Here is a 17,390-nt window from a genome sequence, read left to right on the forward strand (position 1 = left end):
CAAAAAATTTGTATTATTTGGACAAGGAAAATTATTGGCAGACAATGTGGGAAAAATATTTACATAAAATTTTGCATAACGTAACTACAGTCATTTGGATAAAATTATTGATAATAGAGATGAATGGATAAGTACTCAACATTTTGTAGGGGAGATACAGGTTAGGTAACACCTACATAACTTAGATATTTGCATTTGATTGGGCCTTCTGTGCTTCCTCCTGACTACTGCTCCTAAAGTGCAAGCAGATAAAACCTCAGCCATAGCTATAAAGTTATAATTGTGAAGAAAGGGTTCCCAGAAGACTAAAAGCCCTTAACCAGTGCTTATTTTTGAAAGAAAGAGAAGCAAGCACTGAACTTCCATTCCTTGACAAATTTTCAGAGAAATAATCAAATTTCAGTCTTAAGAGTGAAGGAAAAAAAAAAAAGAAACAAAAAGTAATAGCTACTTTCTTTCAATCAATCTTACCCTGCTCTGCAAGGTCTGCTAACAGACCTTGAAGAGAGAGTAAGAGTAGATATCAAGTAAGTTTTTGGCACTGTTCTCTGTGTTGTTTTCACAAGTAATCAAGGGAAACATGCTATGTGCAAATATTTATAAATAAATGAAGAAATGTTTTGAATCTATTTCAAGAATAGATGACAGTGATTTGTTTTAGTATAGAAAGAATGTTTTGAGCTCTTCATAGTCTTTACTCTTGGTTCTCTGTGTTAGAGTTGGTTAGAGTTTTCAGTGGTGGTCCTTATGATGCTTCTGGCTTTGTAGTTGAAACCAAACTGAGGGTATGTGGCAGGGCTTTTCCAGTCAGAATTAGGTAACAAATCTGAATGTGTATCAGTAATGTCATGTTGTTTCACAAAAGGCAAGAAGTGAAGAAATAAGAAAGTTTTTGACATTTCGAATGTTGGAATCTCAGAACTGCTACTGCTTGTTGTTGTAGAGGAAAATCTCTCAACAACACGAGTCAAGTATTCTTGTTAGAGAGTGATACTTCATATGCGTGGGTAAGTGCATAGTTGCAAACACACAAGTATAGACAAACTATTTAACACATTTCATATATTTATTATACCCCAAATCAGTAGTTTGAGCTGGGTAACAACCAAGTAAGCTGAACAAATCCTTTAGCAGCAAACCTGAAGTAACTGGTAAAAGAAATTAGCTTGTAAATGATTGTCAGTTACATACATTTACTAGTTTTCTTCCAAATATTAGCTGTGGCTGCATGCTTCCTAATGAGAGTCTTAGATTGCACAGTAAAATTATTTTAAGACATAGAATAATTCTTATAATATTTTAAGACTAATTCAGTTGATTACTGCAGCAGTTCATTTTTGTGCAATAACTATTTCATTATATATTCTTTTCTGTAAGTTTCAGATGACTTAATTGGAAAAAACCAAAATCCACTCCAATAAAAGAGTTATGGGATATAGCTTCCAGTATTTAGTAGGACTTCATTTGGTAGCAATATTAATTCTTAGCTCTGGTCCTGGTAAATTGATAGCTAATTTATGATAAAATGAGCTAAAATGGATAAAATGAGCTAAAAATGATCATTTATGGTAAAATGATAGCTCATTTAACAGAACTACAATTCAGAGCCAATACAACCTCCATTACTGGAAATAGAAAGGATCCTAGTGGTTTCTGTGAAAGACAGGTTCTTCCTTTCCTCTTTGTTCACAGATTTTGAGGTTCGTCTTTTGTTTATATATGGTCTTCTTCCCAGTGTTTTATAGCAAACCTAAAAAAATCTGGCTGGTTGCACAGTTCTGTAGCGACTCAATAATTCCCATATCCATCTCTTCAGTTCATATTTTTATTAACTGCTAATGGGACTAATCATGCCACTTTTATTCCTAGAGGTCACTGGAAAGATGTGTTCTTTACCTGTCAAGTGTGATGATAACATAATCCTAGAAAATATATAATTATCTTTGCAGATGAGTAGGGGAAGAATATTGTATTAAAATTATAAATAATTTTCTTGTTAATATATCTATCATGTCAAATATGAAAGCAAGAGAAGGGAAGAAACAACAATATTTAACTAGAGTCCCATGACCCAATTCAATAGAAATATTTTATTTGTAGTACCTAGTGATTTGAAGATTGCATAGATGAACCATTAATTGGCAATTGATTTAAAAATTATTAAAAAATAATAGAAACCTGTTTCAGTGCTTTATTCCATAACAGAATAATAATAAGTCTTCTTATTTCCAGTAAAGTTTCTGGAATTTACAATTGGTTTCATTCTACTGGAGTGAGTAAGTTTCAGAGCAGGGGTAGAGAGAATTCAGTTGCCAAGGGGACAGAGTGCCAGCCAGAGACAAACCACAGGGGCTATCTGAGTGGGGCAGCCCATAATACCTGACTTCAGTTCACAGATACTGGCAATTCAGTCGACTGTAACAAAGAGGAATAAAAAAGAACTTAGAGAGAACTTTAGATTGCTTTGTGAGGAGTGATTAAGGGCAGCCTTGTAATATGATTATCAGCTGTGAACTTGCCTTCTGTTCAGAGGACAGAGTGGAGCGCAGGTCCTAAAGGCTTCACTGCACCATTGGGATTGGGATAGGGGATTTAACTGGCTGAAGAGGAGGCGAGGGAGGACACAAATCCAGGCACTGGCTGTCTTCACACACACTGTAAACACACACTGGTTGTCCATAGGAGTGAGTGTGGTGAGTGCTGTCACACTGAGAACTAACTAAAGATGAACTGCCTGTGGGCTGGGAGAGTAATTGCTTGCTGTTGCTGCCCACAGGTTGTGCTTCATAACTCCTGAGGCTGAGCAGAGAGCAGCCCCTGGGAGCTACATGCTTCAATTTACACTCTAAACTGGTGTATGTGGCTACCTATCAGTCACCTCTGAGTAGAATATTTCTCCAATTATTTTGTTTTAAATTGAATTAAAACAGCTGGAAACTTACAGCTGGGGTTTTTGACTTTTAAAATGGATAGAACAAAATATGAATGCCCCAGCTTCTTCCAGTTTATAATTTTATTCTAAAAATAGACCAAGGAAACAAAAATCACCTTTGCTGTCCATTATTTTCTAGTCAACATCTGTGACTTTAACTAATGAACAAGTTATATTGGAATAGGATGTAGAGAACAAGGTTATAATATTACAGAGGTATAACAACTTCAACTCTTAACTGTTGAAATTTCACTGAAGTGAAATTCAGCAGCACGCAGCCACATCAATAAACAGCTAGAGTTTTGCAAAGGTGTACCCTATTCACACCTACAGAAATATTTATTTAGTTTTGCAACATCTAAAATATGTAACTAAACACACAAGCTACTGTTAACACAGCTAATTTTTCACATCTAAGTCTACACTTTGTATATGAAAATTATGTAGTACATGAAGCATGTACATTTATATATATATGCATACCTATGTATTTTTAAATGTGCAAGTAAACTTCTTAAATAAAAGAAAAATCTGAAGCCATTGAAATTGTCGGCTTTGGGTTGTTTTGTTGTTGGTGTTTCTTTTGTTGTTGTCTTGTGTTTGCTTTTCTGGTTCCTTTTCCATTCTTCTTTTTTTTCCTTCCAGGAGCGGAGAAATAGACATCAATTTTTTGCATTTTGGTTTTCAAGGTACTTCTGCCCTTGGATGCCATATTACTGATGATACTTCAAATATCTTGGTAGAAAAACACGGTTAAAGATAACTGCTATTCAAATGACCGTGTGTAGTAAAATTATCAGTGTACTGTAACAATGCAGATTTTTTTGGCTTAAAAATTTCATCTTAAAAGCTTAAAATTTTTTGGCTTTGATGTTTCATCATCTCTTTTGACCTCAGTAAAGGGGTGCACAACTATGTTTACATTGGAAGGAGGATAGTAATAAAACGTCCAAGGAAAAATTTCCTTAACTTTCCCTGAAATTGGGTTGTAGCTGTTGCAAAACAGTGCTTGTTTTGCAGAACTCTAAATCTTTATTCTACGCAGAATAACACCTGGTGATAACCTAGTGGTTTTAGCAGCTGGGTTGTGATTACCTGAGGGCATTAATCATTACAGCTGGTTGGAGATGTGTTTTTCACACTCCAGAAACACAGACCTGTGTCAGAGCTTTTACTGTCAATTTAGCTTTGAGAAGTGACCTGACCACAGCTTTGAGACAAGTCAAGGCAAAAGCCCATCAATTTTCCTACTCTCCAGTATGGAAAAACTCCTTAATATCCCTTGCCCTTACATGTATTTACATCTACCTGTGAGAGATCAGGTTTCCTTCCAGATGTGATTGTGAGTTATACACTGAAACTAAACTGAAACTAAACAAGAAGAGTCATAATATGAATTAGTACTGCTTGAGTATGTCACCATCTGACTGTTCAGATTTAAGACTGTGCATTCTTCTCTAAAAGGATTCTGTGCTGTAACAGAGCTAATCAAACATGAAAGAGAAGAACTGAATGTATGATTGGCTTGTTTCCTGGCTTTATACAATTTCAATTGGTTGATATGCTGTGTAAGAACCCAAATATCAACCTATATGAATTTTATGTTTCAGAATATATAACAGGCAAATGATTTGCTAGGAAAAACAAACTGTGAAACATTAAGGGTTTGTTAACAGTGAAAGCTATGTTAACATGATATTTGGAGAAATAAAGCAACATGATTCATGAGAATGAGAGAAAACTAGCTAATTTTTGCAATAAGTTAGTGGTTTTATCTTTTTCATAATACACAAATCTAATAATCAGGAGTACACTGTGTATACATGTGTTACGCATATATTCCTGGTTAAAAAACAAAATATTTTTTTACATAAAATATTTTGACAGTAAGATATAAGAATGAATGTGTCACCCTGTGGTAAAAGGAATCTTGGCTGTGTGGCATCTAAAGAGTAAACAGAAAAATTAAGGGCGTGAATTGTGACATTTTTTCAACTATCCAGATAAATGAGTAATCTGGAGCAGCCTTGCTGGCTTGTCATTGAATTTTCTTCTAATATATAGAATCAGAAAACATTATATCTGTGGTTTGTATGTGTGTGTGTTTCTGACATTCCATTCATTATTGCAAATAAGTGTGACGCAGAGGACAGAGAAGCTCAGCCATATGAGACCTATTTGTCTTTTGTTTACAGCCAGTGGCCAGTCCTTTTCCTCAGATGCTTGCTTAGGGTGGAGAGCAGCAAATAAAAAATCATGTGAATGAAGTTAAGGGTTATTAGACGTTAATATAGATTTCTTCTGAAATGTAATGGAGTTAAGTTTTAGATAAAAGCCTTGTTTGGTGTGAGAGAAGGTAGATGATTTAATATCTCAGACAGACAATATATTTTATTCAGTAGCAAATTTCTCACTATAATTTGTTGGGAAGAAATGCTGGTCTCTGACTTTATTCTAACATGGAGTTCATCCAGCTGGTTCAGAACATCTTCAGTGTGCAACAAGTATAAGTGAATTGAAATTCAGTCATGAAATCCAGTCTTGACTTCAGCACCTGTCTGACTTCAGGGGACAGAAAACTTCTCTGATGGTGTTTGGGCAACAGGTGAAAATACTAGTGAATGTCAGTCTTGTGAGTTGCCTGATGTAGTTGTTGAACTCAGTGCAGGCTAAACTGATGATTTCTGCTTGTTTTGCACATTTCAGATCTGTACAGGAGCATGAAGTATATCAGTCCTCCTTGTCTGGACTAACTCTTCCACCTGAAGAGGTATGTCAGCCTGTTTCTGTCCAAACTGATGACAGCTACCCATTTCTAACCTCATACATTAGCCAACCTGCCGTATATTAGAGAATCACAGAACCAGTTAGGTCAGAAAAGACCTCTGAGATCATCATGTTCAACCTTTGAGCAGACACCACCTTGTCACCTAGACCATGACACTGAGTACCACATCCAGTCTTTCCTTAGCTCCAGGGACTGTGACTCCACCTCCTCCCTGGGCATACTGCCCCATATGACTTAGTTGTGTAAGTCTTTTCTGTTCATATCTTCTTGGCATTTTTAAAAAATCCCTTTTGCTTCCCAGAATTGTGGGAACTGCTTTTTTTGTTGTTTTGGGTTTTTTTGGTGAGTTTCTGTGGATAGAGTAAATACAGAGTGGTTCGATGCTTACTAACTACTTAAAAGACAAGAAGTACTCAAATGGTCCTCTAAATACACATGTTTCTAAGCAATGTTCTGTAAGGAAATTTCTTTCTTATTCTCATAAGCATGTGAATGGTTCCACTTTTGTTAATCTTGTCTAAAATTACAATCTTTTACATCAATATATACAAATATATATACTTAGATATAAATGAATGCATATTAAAAGAACTGCATTAACTTAAGACCAAAATATGTCTCATAATAAAATTATTATTTTTAACTAATGCTAATAACTAGTACATTTTAATCATTCAAATATGTTAATTGATAGTGTGAGGCTGTGAGCTACATGAATTTCAGTTGTGAAATGCTAACATGTGAGCACAGACACTGTAGTGGTCAGCACATAGGTAGCAAGTGGAACAAGATTTGAACCTACCATGTTAGCTGTACTGATTGAGTACACAAGGGTCCAATGCATGCAATGCTCACTGCACATGCCACCTCTATATTTGCAGGAGCCTGGGATGTCCTAATGTCTGGTAACCACAGAAAGCAGTTGCTTTGATCAGGCTGACAGGCACATGTAAAATCCTATTCATATGGACAAATTGTAATTTCAATTTGTACAAAGTTTCTAAGAAAAAAAAAGCATCTCTTGGAGGAAGGTGGTGCATATAGACTACATGTGGTAGTCCTCTACTAAGCATCATCTCCTTCTCTTTAGGACTTGATGCTTTGAAACACACAGGGGGGTGGTATCTTGTAGGTCTTACAAATTTGAAAAGCAGTTTTCTGTGTAAAATGGGGGAAATATCTGATCTGTCTTAGGGGTAGTTAATTCATAGTTCCTAAAGGCTGCATTTTGTAAAAGTTTTTGAAATTTCATGACAGTATTAGTTGTTTTCAGTTAAACTAATTGTGAGAAATTGAGCAATAGGAACCAATTTTTATCTGTTTGAAGCAGTTAATACCTGAGAAATCAGTTTATGTATTATTTGTTGGTAAGGATGACATACTTCAGACATTGTACTAATATCATCCACTGAAAACTATTACCACTTGGGCAGCAGATTCCAGGGAAGGATTTGTTTTTCATAATTCAACAGGTTTTTTTTTCTATGGCACATTCCTTAAAAAATACACTAGCAAGAAGAGAGGAGAGTACTAGTAATCAGCTGCACCGTCCTCAGAGCAGTTCTTCAGCATTCTGTGTAAAGAATGTGTGTTATAAATTAGGCTGATGGAAACAAATCCTTGCCCATAGATCTGATTTTCTTCAACAAAGAAATCTTGCATTTTTTAAAAGCTCTGAGGTTGCTTAAACGTTTTCGGTTAAGGTTGCATCTGACTGATTTATTTATTTACACTGACATGATTCTTTGATTCTATAACATAAAATTGTTTTTAGAGGATGAACTGCTGATCCTTCATCTGATCTTCCTATTTCATATCACACAGTATTGGGTATTATCATAAATTAATGTATGTCAAAGCTTAAGACAGGACTCTGCTCCCCACAGTCAACTGGAATTTTTCGTGATGAACTAGAGCCGTGATCAGTCTAAAGGAAACCCAGTAGGGTACAAGTCCTTGCCACAGGAGCATCTAACTTGCCAGACTATCTCTCAGGAGTCTATCTGATTTTTTTGTGTGTGTGGTTTTACATTTCTTCATGGCAGGCTTCATTAGTTTTAACAGTAGGAAACACAACACAATGAAAACATTCTCTTCCTTTGTAATTATGACAAATCTTTAGTCTGAGTTCCTCTTCCAAGGTCAGGCATCTAAAATAAGTTGCTTACATGACAACTTTAAGATTGGCCTGATTTTCACAGCTGGCAAACACAATCTATGTAGCCACTGTATGTTTCACAGGGCTAACTGAATTTCACAGTTTAAGAAAACAGAAGTACTGAGTTGATTTTGGAGTGGCCCACAGTGACATTGGCAGGTGCCTGCGGCAGTCTGATGGCTGGATTGAAAGGGGAGCACAGGACCCCCGCAGGCAGCCCTGCAGGGCTGTGCTCCAGCTGCATTGAGACAGGCCAGCACAGGGGAAACTTCTGCTTTCCTGGGCTGGATAACTCAGTCACAGTTATCCCAGGAAACTCTTCACCATGATTGGTAACATGTCCTTTAGGGATATCTGGCTTTAAACTAGCTTGGTTAAGCACTGGGCTCATATGCCAAGTTGACTATTGAATCCTTCAATTTCCTATATGTCTACATATGGTTGCATGACAGGTGGTTGCCAAGTGCAACCAAATACAAACAAACTTGACAGGATCCATATCCTGTAATTAAAGTTTCAGTGGCACTCCTGACAGTTCTTCTCCAGCTTCTCTTTCATCACTTTCAAATACCTGCTCCTCTGCTTCCATGCAGGCCTTGTATTAGATATGAATCCCCTCTTACTATGGTCCCTTGAATTTTGTAAGACAGAAGTGACTCTAATGTTGCAAAATATGAAGACAGATTGAAGTAGTTCTGCAATGTATGGAGAGGGGAGCTCCTGCTGTTCTTAAACTAGTAGAAATGGCATAGTAGAAATGGCATTAGAGGCAGAGAATATGAAATAACAGATTTGTCTCTTTTCTTCTTCAAATGGAATGAAAATATTTGGAAGAGGCAAAAAAGAATAAATGTGATAATTTCAAAAAAGTTTTTTTTATCAGAAAGAAGGAAATATTTTAATGGAAACTGGTAATAAGAACAAAGAATAAAGTTTGAAGTAATATAAGATGTATAAGTAATATATAATTCTCTTCAGGGGAAATGCTCTTCTCCTTTATATGCTCCTAGTTTCAGGAAATAATCATGCCAAGTTTCCAGCACACTGCAGGTTCAAGCCTATGATGAGGAATTTAAACAGGGACTTTCTTATCTGGGTGTATATTTGCCATTTGAAAGCAGCTATAAAACCTATCACCTTGTCCTGTGTGACTCCTTTGGGATGGACAGTTTAAGCAGCAGTCTGGCTTGCTGCAGAATACAGAAGGTGTTCAGTGAAAGAGGTTGATCCCTATGAAGCTTGAGTTGCAAGTGAGATCTCTGGTGGCTCCTGTTGCACAGCAGTAGCTTTAATGGTAAACCACTAGAGAAACAAGTGAAGAGTTGAAACTAAAAAAATGTCTTTTACCTTCTTTTTTTATGCCACCCTGCCTTAAGGAAAAGTTACCCACTGATTCATCCTTAGTCTTAGTTTGAAAATTATCAGTTCACAATGACTATTTGAAGTTAGGGCTGTCCTTACTTCTACTGAAGACAGTCACATGAGATGTTTTTCTTCCTGTATCAGGTGGGAGAACACGATGACCTCTTTGTTCTGAGAAAAACTCCAGGAGTCAGCAGAGCGCATTCAACTGTCATACTGCTATGAAGTAGTATGAAATACAATATCCCACCGCTTTTAGTCCTGTAGTATAGTCAGCTAAAGCACTTAGACATCACCATGGCTAAAGCCTAGTTCAGTGCAGCTGAGCGCGCATCAGCTGTTATTTTTGGGTTTCAGAAATCAGGTGCTTTAGGAGGAGGGTCACCCTGTCACCAAAAGCATTTATGTTACAAACACAGAATTAACTTCTCATAGGAGTTCTTGAGTATTTACTAAGAGGCAATTTCACCTGTAAGAAAAAAAAAATCATTGGAATACTTATTTTGTAGTCTTCTCCAGTTGTGTAAGTATTGAGGAAAGTGTATATCAAGTCTGGTAAAGGATTTAGGCTCATAAGAATGTAATATTTTTCTTTATGCTTTGGGGGCAGGCAAAAGGCAACCCTCTTTTAATAACCCTTTATTGGAAGAAATGTTCAATAGAATTAATTATCTTTCTTCCTGTCTGATTTTATACTGTGTTGCTGAGATGAATTGTCTTTTCTGCAATTTCCACACTGAGAAAAGAAGATTTCTTAAATTGGTAGAAATGAAAAATTAGTGTAGCTTTATAACTTTGTGATTATTTTATGGGTTGTTTTACTTTTCTGCTCTGAGTCATGTAATCTTTAATCTCTTTTGGTTTAAATCCCCCATTAATTTTGTTTCATGTTTCCTGTTTAGAAGATCCTTTAGGAATGCTTTACTACATCTCCATTTCTGTCCACCTCTCCAATATTTTATGGCAATATTTTTTGGTCATACATTGTAGTAAGTAATAACTTAGGGTATTTTAATACACTTATTTTATTTCTCTCATGATACAAAAAAGAAAGGTCAAACTGGCCATGTTCACAATTATTCAGCATTTAGATTTGAACTATTGTCAAAGTGCAGTATATTCAGGAAGTAAATTATAATAGGATTATCACCTCAAATGTTATTCTGACCTTTTATAAATAAGAAGGCCTACACAGGTAATTTTCCTACCCTTGTAAATTTAAAAAAAAAAAGGACTGTTCTCTGGCACTGAGGTCAGTGGACATGACAGTGTCTACTTTATTATTGAACTGGATGTACCTTCCAAAACAGGGTGGCCACATTAAAATTGGATTATTTCATATCCCAAACAGTGTTCATTAAGACAGAATCAGGGGAGATGCTAGCTGTGCTGCAGCCAATGCCAGGGATTTTTCTAAACAATCGAACCGCATAGGTAGTTGAGTTTCAGTATCTTTGTCTGGGAACAGGCAGAATTACAGAATCATTAGTTGCAGTCAAGGGGACTGACAGAAACCATCTGGTTTTGTCTGGGGTAGTGTTAATTTTCTTCATGTGGCTAGCACAGAGCTGTGTTTTCCATTTGTGCTGAAAACAGGGTTAATAACATAAAAATTGTTAACCCTGAGCAGGGCTTACACAGAGCCAAGACCTTTCTCTGGTGTGCACTGGTGAGATCTTCAGGGGTGTCTGGGAGCTTGTGAGGGCAAACAGCCAGGACAGGTGACCCCAGCTGACCAAAGGGATATTCCAGACCATATGACATCATGTTCAGTATATAAAGTGTGAGGAAGAAGAAGGGGTGTTTGGGGTGATGGCATTCATATTCCCAGGTCGCTTTATGTGTGATGAGGCCCTGCTCTCCTGGAGATGGCTGAGCATCTGCCTGCCCTTGGGAAGCAGTGAATGATTTCTTTGTTTTGCTTTGCTTGTGTGTGGCTTTTACTTTCCATATTAAACTGTCTTTATCTCAACCCCTGAGTTTTCTCACTTTTACATTTCCAATTCTGTCCCTGATCCTGTTGGTGGAGGAGTGAGTGAGTGGCTGCATAGAGATTGGCTGCTGGCTGGGGTTAAACCTTGTTCCCATCCAAAACTGCTGCCAATGGGGCATTGACCAGTGATGTTTTCCCCAGGAAAATTGCCCAGAAGCCTCAAATTGTAGGAATGTCCAATGGCCCTGTGGGCACTGAGCAGCCCAACAGCAAACATCTCTCTTGGGATCCACAAGTAAAACGTTCTTCCCTCATTCCTTTAAAGCCTGCCCTGTTGACAGTACACAGAGTTTACCTAACATGAACAGTAGAAGGTTTTATGATGTGAAACAGTGGCAGCCACTTTTGCCTAGAATAAAGTAGGAATAAGTACTGAATATGTGTGTCTTTAAGGAGGAACCTGAAGGTAAGAGCATTACACATAAGATTGGAGATTAGTTCAGCCTTTCTCTCTGTATGATCAGATTTAAGTATTTCTTACTCTAGGTAAGCAAATATCTTTCAGACTGTCTTACAGCTGCTCAGGTGATTGAATAGATACCGTCTAGTCAGAATCTGTGAAAATAATGTAAGATTTTTTGGACCAGACAGAGAGAAATAAAAGATGGATTAGTGATCAACTGGCATATGGAAAATTGTCATCTAGCATTTTCACCGAAGTCTATTTCTGTCTAGTTATAATGCACTATAAAACACAGATGCTTGGCACAGTGGCTTTGAGCAGCTATGTGCTTCTCAATTCCATCACTGTCTCCAGTATCTCTGTGGTTAGGACACTTGCATGAGGAAAAAGAAAGGTAACCTTAATTTCCTTCTGGCAAAGCAGTGATGTAAACTTGAATCTTCTGCTTCTGGGGAAATGTTCCAACACATTGAGCAAGTAAGGGAGATAGGTAGAGGGTAAAACAGTGACCATTGTGTTTACAAGGGAAACCTGGACCTTGCTGTGTTTTTGAAGGAGCTTTGGCATCATTTTGCAGAAAAAGGTCAAAGCTAATCTTAACTGGAAGGAGGCATATCTGTTTGACCTAACACTGTTTATCTCTGTCCTGAAAAGGACACTTCTATCCTCTGTCTTCAGCAGTGCTCATTGTTAACAGGATTTGCATAGATGTCCATTTCTTTAAGAACAAAGAAGTTTCATCAGTAGATGTGATTTGGTTTTGACTTTTAGAATTAAAAAAACTATGTAGACTACCCAAATCAAGGAAGGCTTCCCATAAAAGATGAAATTCATAAGTATTTATTGCTAGCTGCTTATGTTATTCAAAAACATTACAGATTTTGAGAATTGGCCATGTAATAACATGTCTCTAGAACAGTCTTTTAATGTTGTTTTTTGGGGGCTGGAGAACTTACTAGAGCAGCATTAGGATGACAGCTAACATGTCCAAACTAGTCCCACCAGTCATTATCAGTCATTTCAGCATCTCTCTGGTTATTCAGTTGATTATACAGACAAGCTTTTAAAAAGACTGTCAATAATTAATAATTTCTGCAAAAGCACCTTGGGTACTGTAATATTTAAATATCAAAGGTCTCTTTTGTCTTTTTCAGGCTGAAGATGCTTCACCTGAAAGGTTTATTTATACTTCATGATCTGGAGTCATGATCTGGAATTTGTTGAAGTGTTATAATACCATGAGGGTCTTTTACAACTTCATTGTCTGAACTGCTAAATGTTTAGGAGAATAAAAAAAAAAATCTGTATATCCTTAGAAACATTTTTGGCTTTTAAATGTACCTCTTCTTAGACAAAGAAATTTTATTGTCACTTTTTGTGTCATTTTTTACTAAGTTAAAGCATAAAATTGTATTCTCTCAAAATATTATTTTTTAATTTTCTGGACTAAGTTTTTAAAGACATAGATTATGCCTTTTTGAGGGTGAATCATATTCAGTAGTACTAAAAATTATGCAGCAGGGAATGAGTGCATGCAGAAATGTTCTGTGATCTGTCCAGACTTGGCATTTAATATGTGCACCCATCCTATGTGTTTCACACAAAGTGCATGCCAGGATAGAACCAGGTAAACAATTAGTTTAATGCCATCAAAGTACAGTTTAATGCATCAAAGCAAAGAAAATGCCATCTATGTAATAAAGAGTGCAAAGGTAGACATTGTAAGAGAATAGCAGCAAATGGAAACCAGTAGGAAGAATGACTACCACAGCCCATCTCCTGGCGAACTCCCAGACTCTGCTCTGCACATCATCACCCTCCTCTCCCCTTATCCTTCATGTGCCTGTGTACACTGTGTTTCCCTTCCTGATGAAGAGGTCCTGGCCAAGTAGGTACAATAGGTACAGATGGAGTGCCACACTGGGATAGTGATGCTTTGAGATGTATAGTGACTTTTAGAGGTGGTAAAGTTTCTGTTGGGGGGGAGGGGGGGTGAGAAATTGGACTGGGTTTATGTAATTAGTTTTCAGGGTGTTGTGGTTAATATGATACCTGTGTGTGATATGAACTGTTTTCAATATCACTGGTTGATTCTAATTTATTTATGCTCTCTTGATGTCATGTACTTTCCAAGTACATTGCACAGTTTATGCTAAATTGCTTAAATTGTTCTAACGTAAAACAGAAAAAGGTGAATAACAGAGTAATTGCAACCACAGAGGGATACATTTTCTTTCTCAGCCAACCCTAATGCTGGGAAATTTAGTTAAAGTATGCAAAACCATCCAAAAGATATATTCTGTCCTCTGTAGAAGATCAGAACAGTACAGATGACATTGTAGATAATACCCAAGTCCACAAACAAAAATGATAAAAAGTAAACCAGTGAATAGTTGGTCCAATTTATATCCTATTTGCTAACTTTTAAATGCTTGATGTTCCAAGTTAAAAAATCTTCCTTTAATATGTATGTAAGGTTCCGAAGACAGCATATTGAGAGGGATGGGAAGAGGGTTGCTATTTCAGGCATTGAATCTGCTAGGAGCACAGCACTCCAGCTTTTTTGGGCTTCTGCATAGCTCTGCATAATTACCTTCAGAGACCACATGTGCTCAAATAGCATTCCATGGCTCCAGTGGTCAGCTCAGCACCTCAGCTCCTCTGCTATTTTGCTTCCTGGGACAATAAGTCTTGTTGTCATGTGTTGCCACACCTTTCTCTTCTGGCTTACGTTTCTTCCAATCTGTAACACTTAACCTCTGTCTCTATAACAGTGTCAAAATCCACCTTTTTCCACTCAGTACAATAGTACACTTTAGTAGTGATACAATGAATCCTTTCTTGTTCATCTGTTGCTTTAGGTCTCTCTAAAGTTCCTGAGAATTATTTCATTTTCTCTTCTTCTCCTTCAGGCAGATACTTGGGCTAGCTTGTGAGTTTCATGGCACAGTGAAGCAAAACAAATGATAGACTGAAAATTTAATGCATGGTATATCTGTATCTTCAGTATCTTATGCACAAATTTAAAATTTCTCTTATGAATTTAAGACTACTATGCCACATAAACAGTGCCTTGTATTTGCATATTTATTTAATTTAAAGCTGGATTTGAAGAGCAGGTGTTTCTAAGAACAGGGACATCATTTCAGAAGAAAGCACTGTTTTGCCATTGCCTGCTGGTAATCCTGGTCTTACCACTCATTCTTTGGTGTTAACAAATAAACCATTTATTATCTTTGTGCAGTTGTGTCAGAACTATTCAACTAAACCATGGCCTGCCAAGCAAGCATGGGCTGTGTATTATCATGAACCATTGCAAGCATGATATGTTTTGTGGAACATACCTATGACATGGCAGTGCTAAATGATACACTGTGCTTCATGCCAGTGCCTGAGATTTGTGTGACAAAACTTCTCTAACAGAAAAAAGAAAATTAAAAAAACCCAACAGGGACTACATGTCCACAGTCTATGCCCTTTGCTTAGCAGCCCAAGGTAGTGACTATCACTAAAGATACACACAAGAGTACATAAAAGAGTGGGTAGGATAGCTGACAAATGTCAACTCATAAATCTGCAGCCACAAAAAAAAAAAAAAAAAAAAAAAGCCATAAAAAAAAAGCAAATAAGGTGAGCACATTGATTTGAGCGGAAACTCCCTGTCTGGCTAGTCAGACACACTCAGACCTGGATGAGGCTGTCCCAGTTCACCTCCTGAGCTTGTCCAGTCTGAAAGTCAAATGTCCCAGCTCCTATAAACAGAGCTGGGCTGTATATGCAAGATAAGTTTCTCTCTTTTGATGGCTGAACAACCCTTCATCAACCCTTAAGGGCTCCATGACACTTTAGTTATAAAAATTTGATGGATAAATAAAAGACCCTAGAACAGGAAGAATACTTTTGTTAAATTAATTCTGTTTTACTAAAACACTAAGAAACTGATGATAAGCCATTTTACTATTATTAGTAGTTTTGCAATTATGTGGTGGAAATGTAATAAAAGAATGTGTAAAATCATAAATTTAAGTCTCTCTGGTATCTCATACTTTTAAGCAAAAACTAAATCAACTCAATCAAATTTCAAATTGCTTAACAGCTTTATTTCCTTAAAGTGCGGGGAACATTTACAAAACTCTTTATTGTCTAGAGGAAGACTGTTGGCTGTCTGCCTAATCCTGATGGGTTAATAATCAAAAGCTGTAAAAAAAAAGGTAAAATGTAAAAATGCCCTTTGAGGGCATTTCACATCTTAGGCAAAGGAGTACTTGATTGTTCCCATTTACAGTATGTCCTTTATTCTGAGGGGAGGTAAGATGGACTATTTGTGCTTTGCTAGATCACATAATCAGGCTATGTTTTGGTCAATAAGAAAATGCTGTTTTGACCAGTAGATTTGTAGTCTATTTATCACAACTGTGGTATAACACTATTTACATTTGCAGATAGACATAAACAAGAATAAGTGTAGGGAAATAAATAATAATTTTAAAATATCCTTTAGATTCTAATGGAATCTGAGTCTTGAGTCTTGACTTCAACAAGAAAGAGGTCTTGACTCCTGTCTTGAAGACTTTTGTCTTCTTCTTGTCTTGACTTGTCTGTCAAGAAAGACTCTAGTTCATCACAAAGCACTGAAAAGCTGTCTCCTCTAGTTTATTGATTTGAATGCATCTTTTGCATTTTCAGTTTAAGATGGTATTTTAACAGTCCACATTTCTAAATCACTGGCAGTAAGAGATCTGTGAGCACATACCCACAAGGTATAACTCCAAGACTATTCGTGCCAGCGAGAATTTATCTGTTCAAACTTTGTGTCATCATGTGGCTTCTGGGTCTTCCATGAACGTGAAGAGAGAGTATTTTTATTATGTTGGCAAACGGAAGTTAGGTTTAACACCTTACGGTGACCGCATAGTAACAGGACTCACATTTGAGTGCTGCAGGGGAGTGAGACATAATTTTTACCCTACGCGGCTGTCTATAGTTACCTGTGCCGTTCGCAACATGCTGAGCCCGAGGGGAGCCCCGTGCCGCTACACTCCGTGGGCCAGCGGAGCCGCTGCCAGCTCGGGACCGCCCTGCTGTCCCGGGGGCGCCGGTAGCCCGGCCCGGGACCTGCCCCGGGAAGGAGCCGCCACCTGCGTTCCGCCTCCCGGCCGTGCCCGGCCCCGCGGGGCACCGGGGCGGAGCAGGACCCGGCCCGCCCCGCTGAGTCGCAGGTAGGGCAGCCGCCCGCCCGATCCCATCGCGTTCTCTCCGCGGTCCGAGTCTCCGCGCCCCCGGCGCTGGCCGATGGATCCCGAGGCGGCGGGGGACGAGCTGTCCCGCTTACGTGCCCTCTTCCTGGCGTGCGACGCCAGCGGCTCGGGCCGCATCGAGCGGGAGGACTTCGCTGCTCTCTGCGCCGAGCTGCGGGTGCAGCCGGCCGAGGCCGAGGCCATCTTCCAGCGCCTCGACAGCGACCGCGACGGGGCCATCACCTTCCCGGAGTTCGCCCGTGGCTTCCGCGGCGTCACGCGGCCGCAGCCCGCTGGCAGCGAGCCGGGGGGCGAGGACATGGAGGAGGAAGAGGCGTCAGCAGTTTGGGTCGCCGCGGGGCTGGAACAACCCTGGAGGGACTTCGAGGTGCGGCTCGGGGACGAGGCGAGGTACATCCCCAGGTAAGGTCCGGACCCGCCCGCTCCGTCCCACCCCGACCCCGGCGGTGGGAGTTGGCGGGCTGAGCCGTGGGCACCCCGGCCCCGCCGCTGCTGA

At 38.6% G+C, this 17,390-nt stretch overlaps 1 protein-coding gene and 1 long non-coding RNA gene across 3 annotated transcripts in view; both read left to right on the forward strand.

Annotated features, from left to right (window-relative positions):
* The first annotated feature begins 5,409 nt into the window (after positions 1 to 5,409).
* On the forward strand, positions 5,410 to 12,900 carry LOC128822654 (uncharacterized). The gene is made up of 3 exons (XR_008441538.1): positions 5,410 to 5,537; positions 5,639 to 5,702; positions 12,791 to 12,900. It is a non-coding gene; the product is annotated as an uncharacterized LOC128822654 (long non-coding RNA).
* A 3,862-nt stretch (positions 12,901 to 16,762) lies between these two features.
* The window catches only part of RASEF (RAS and EF-hand domain containing), a 36,128-nt gene continuing 35,500 nt past the window's right edge, over positions 16,763 to 17,390 (forward strand). For both annotated transcript variants that reach the window (XM_054003472.1, XM_054003473.1), the window contains exon 1: positions 16,763 to 17,296. In XM_054003472.1, coding sequence (XP_053859447.1) covers positions 16,929 to 17,296 — 368 coding nt within the window. In that variant the 5' untranslated portion in view covers positions 16,763 to 16,928. The remainder of the gene's footprint in view (positions 17,297 to 17,390) is intronic.

Source organism: Vidua macroura, chromosome Z, assembly GCF_024509145.1.
Source record: "Vidua macroura isolate BioBank_ID:100142 chromosome Z, ASM2450914v1, whole genome shotgun sequence".
Classification (NCBI taxonomy): domain Eukaryota; kingdom Metazoa; phylum Chordata; class Aves; order Passeriformes; family Viduidae; genus Vidua; species Vidua macroura.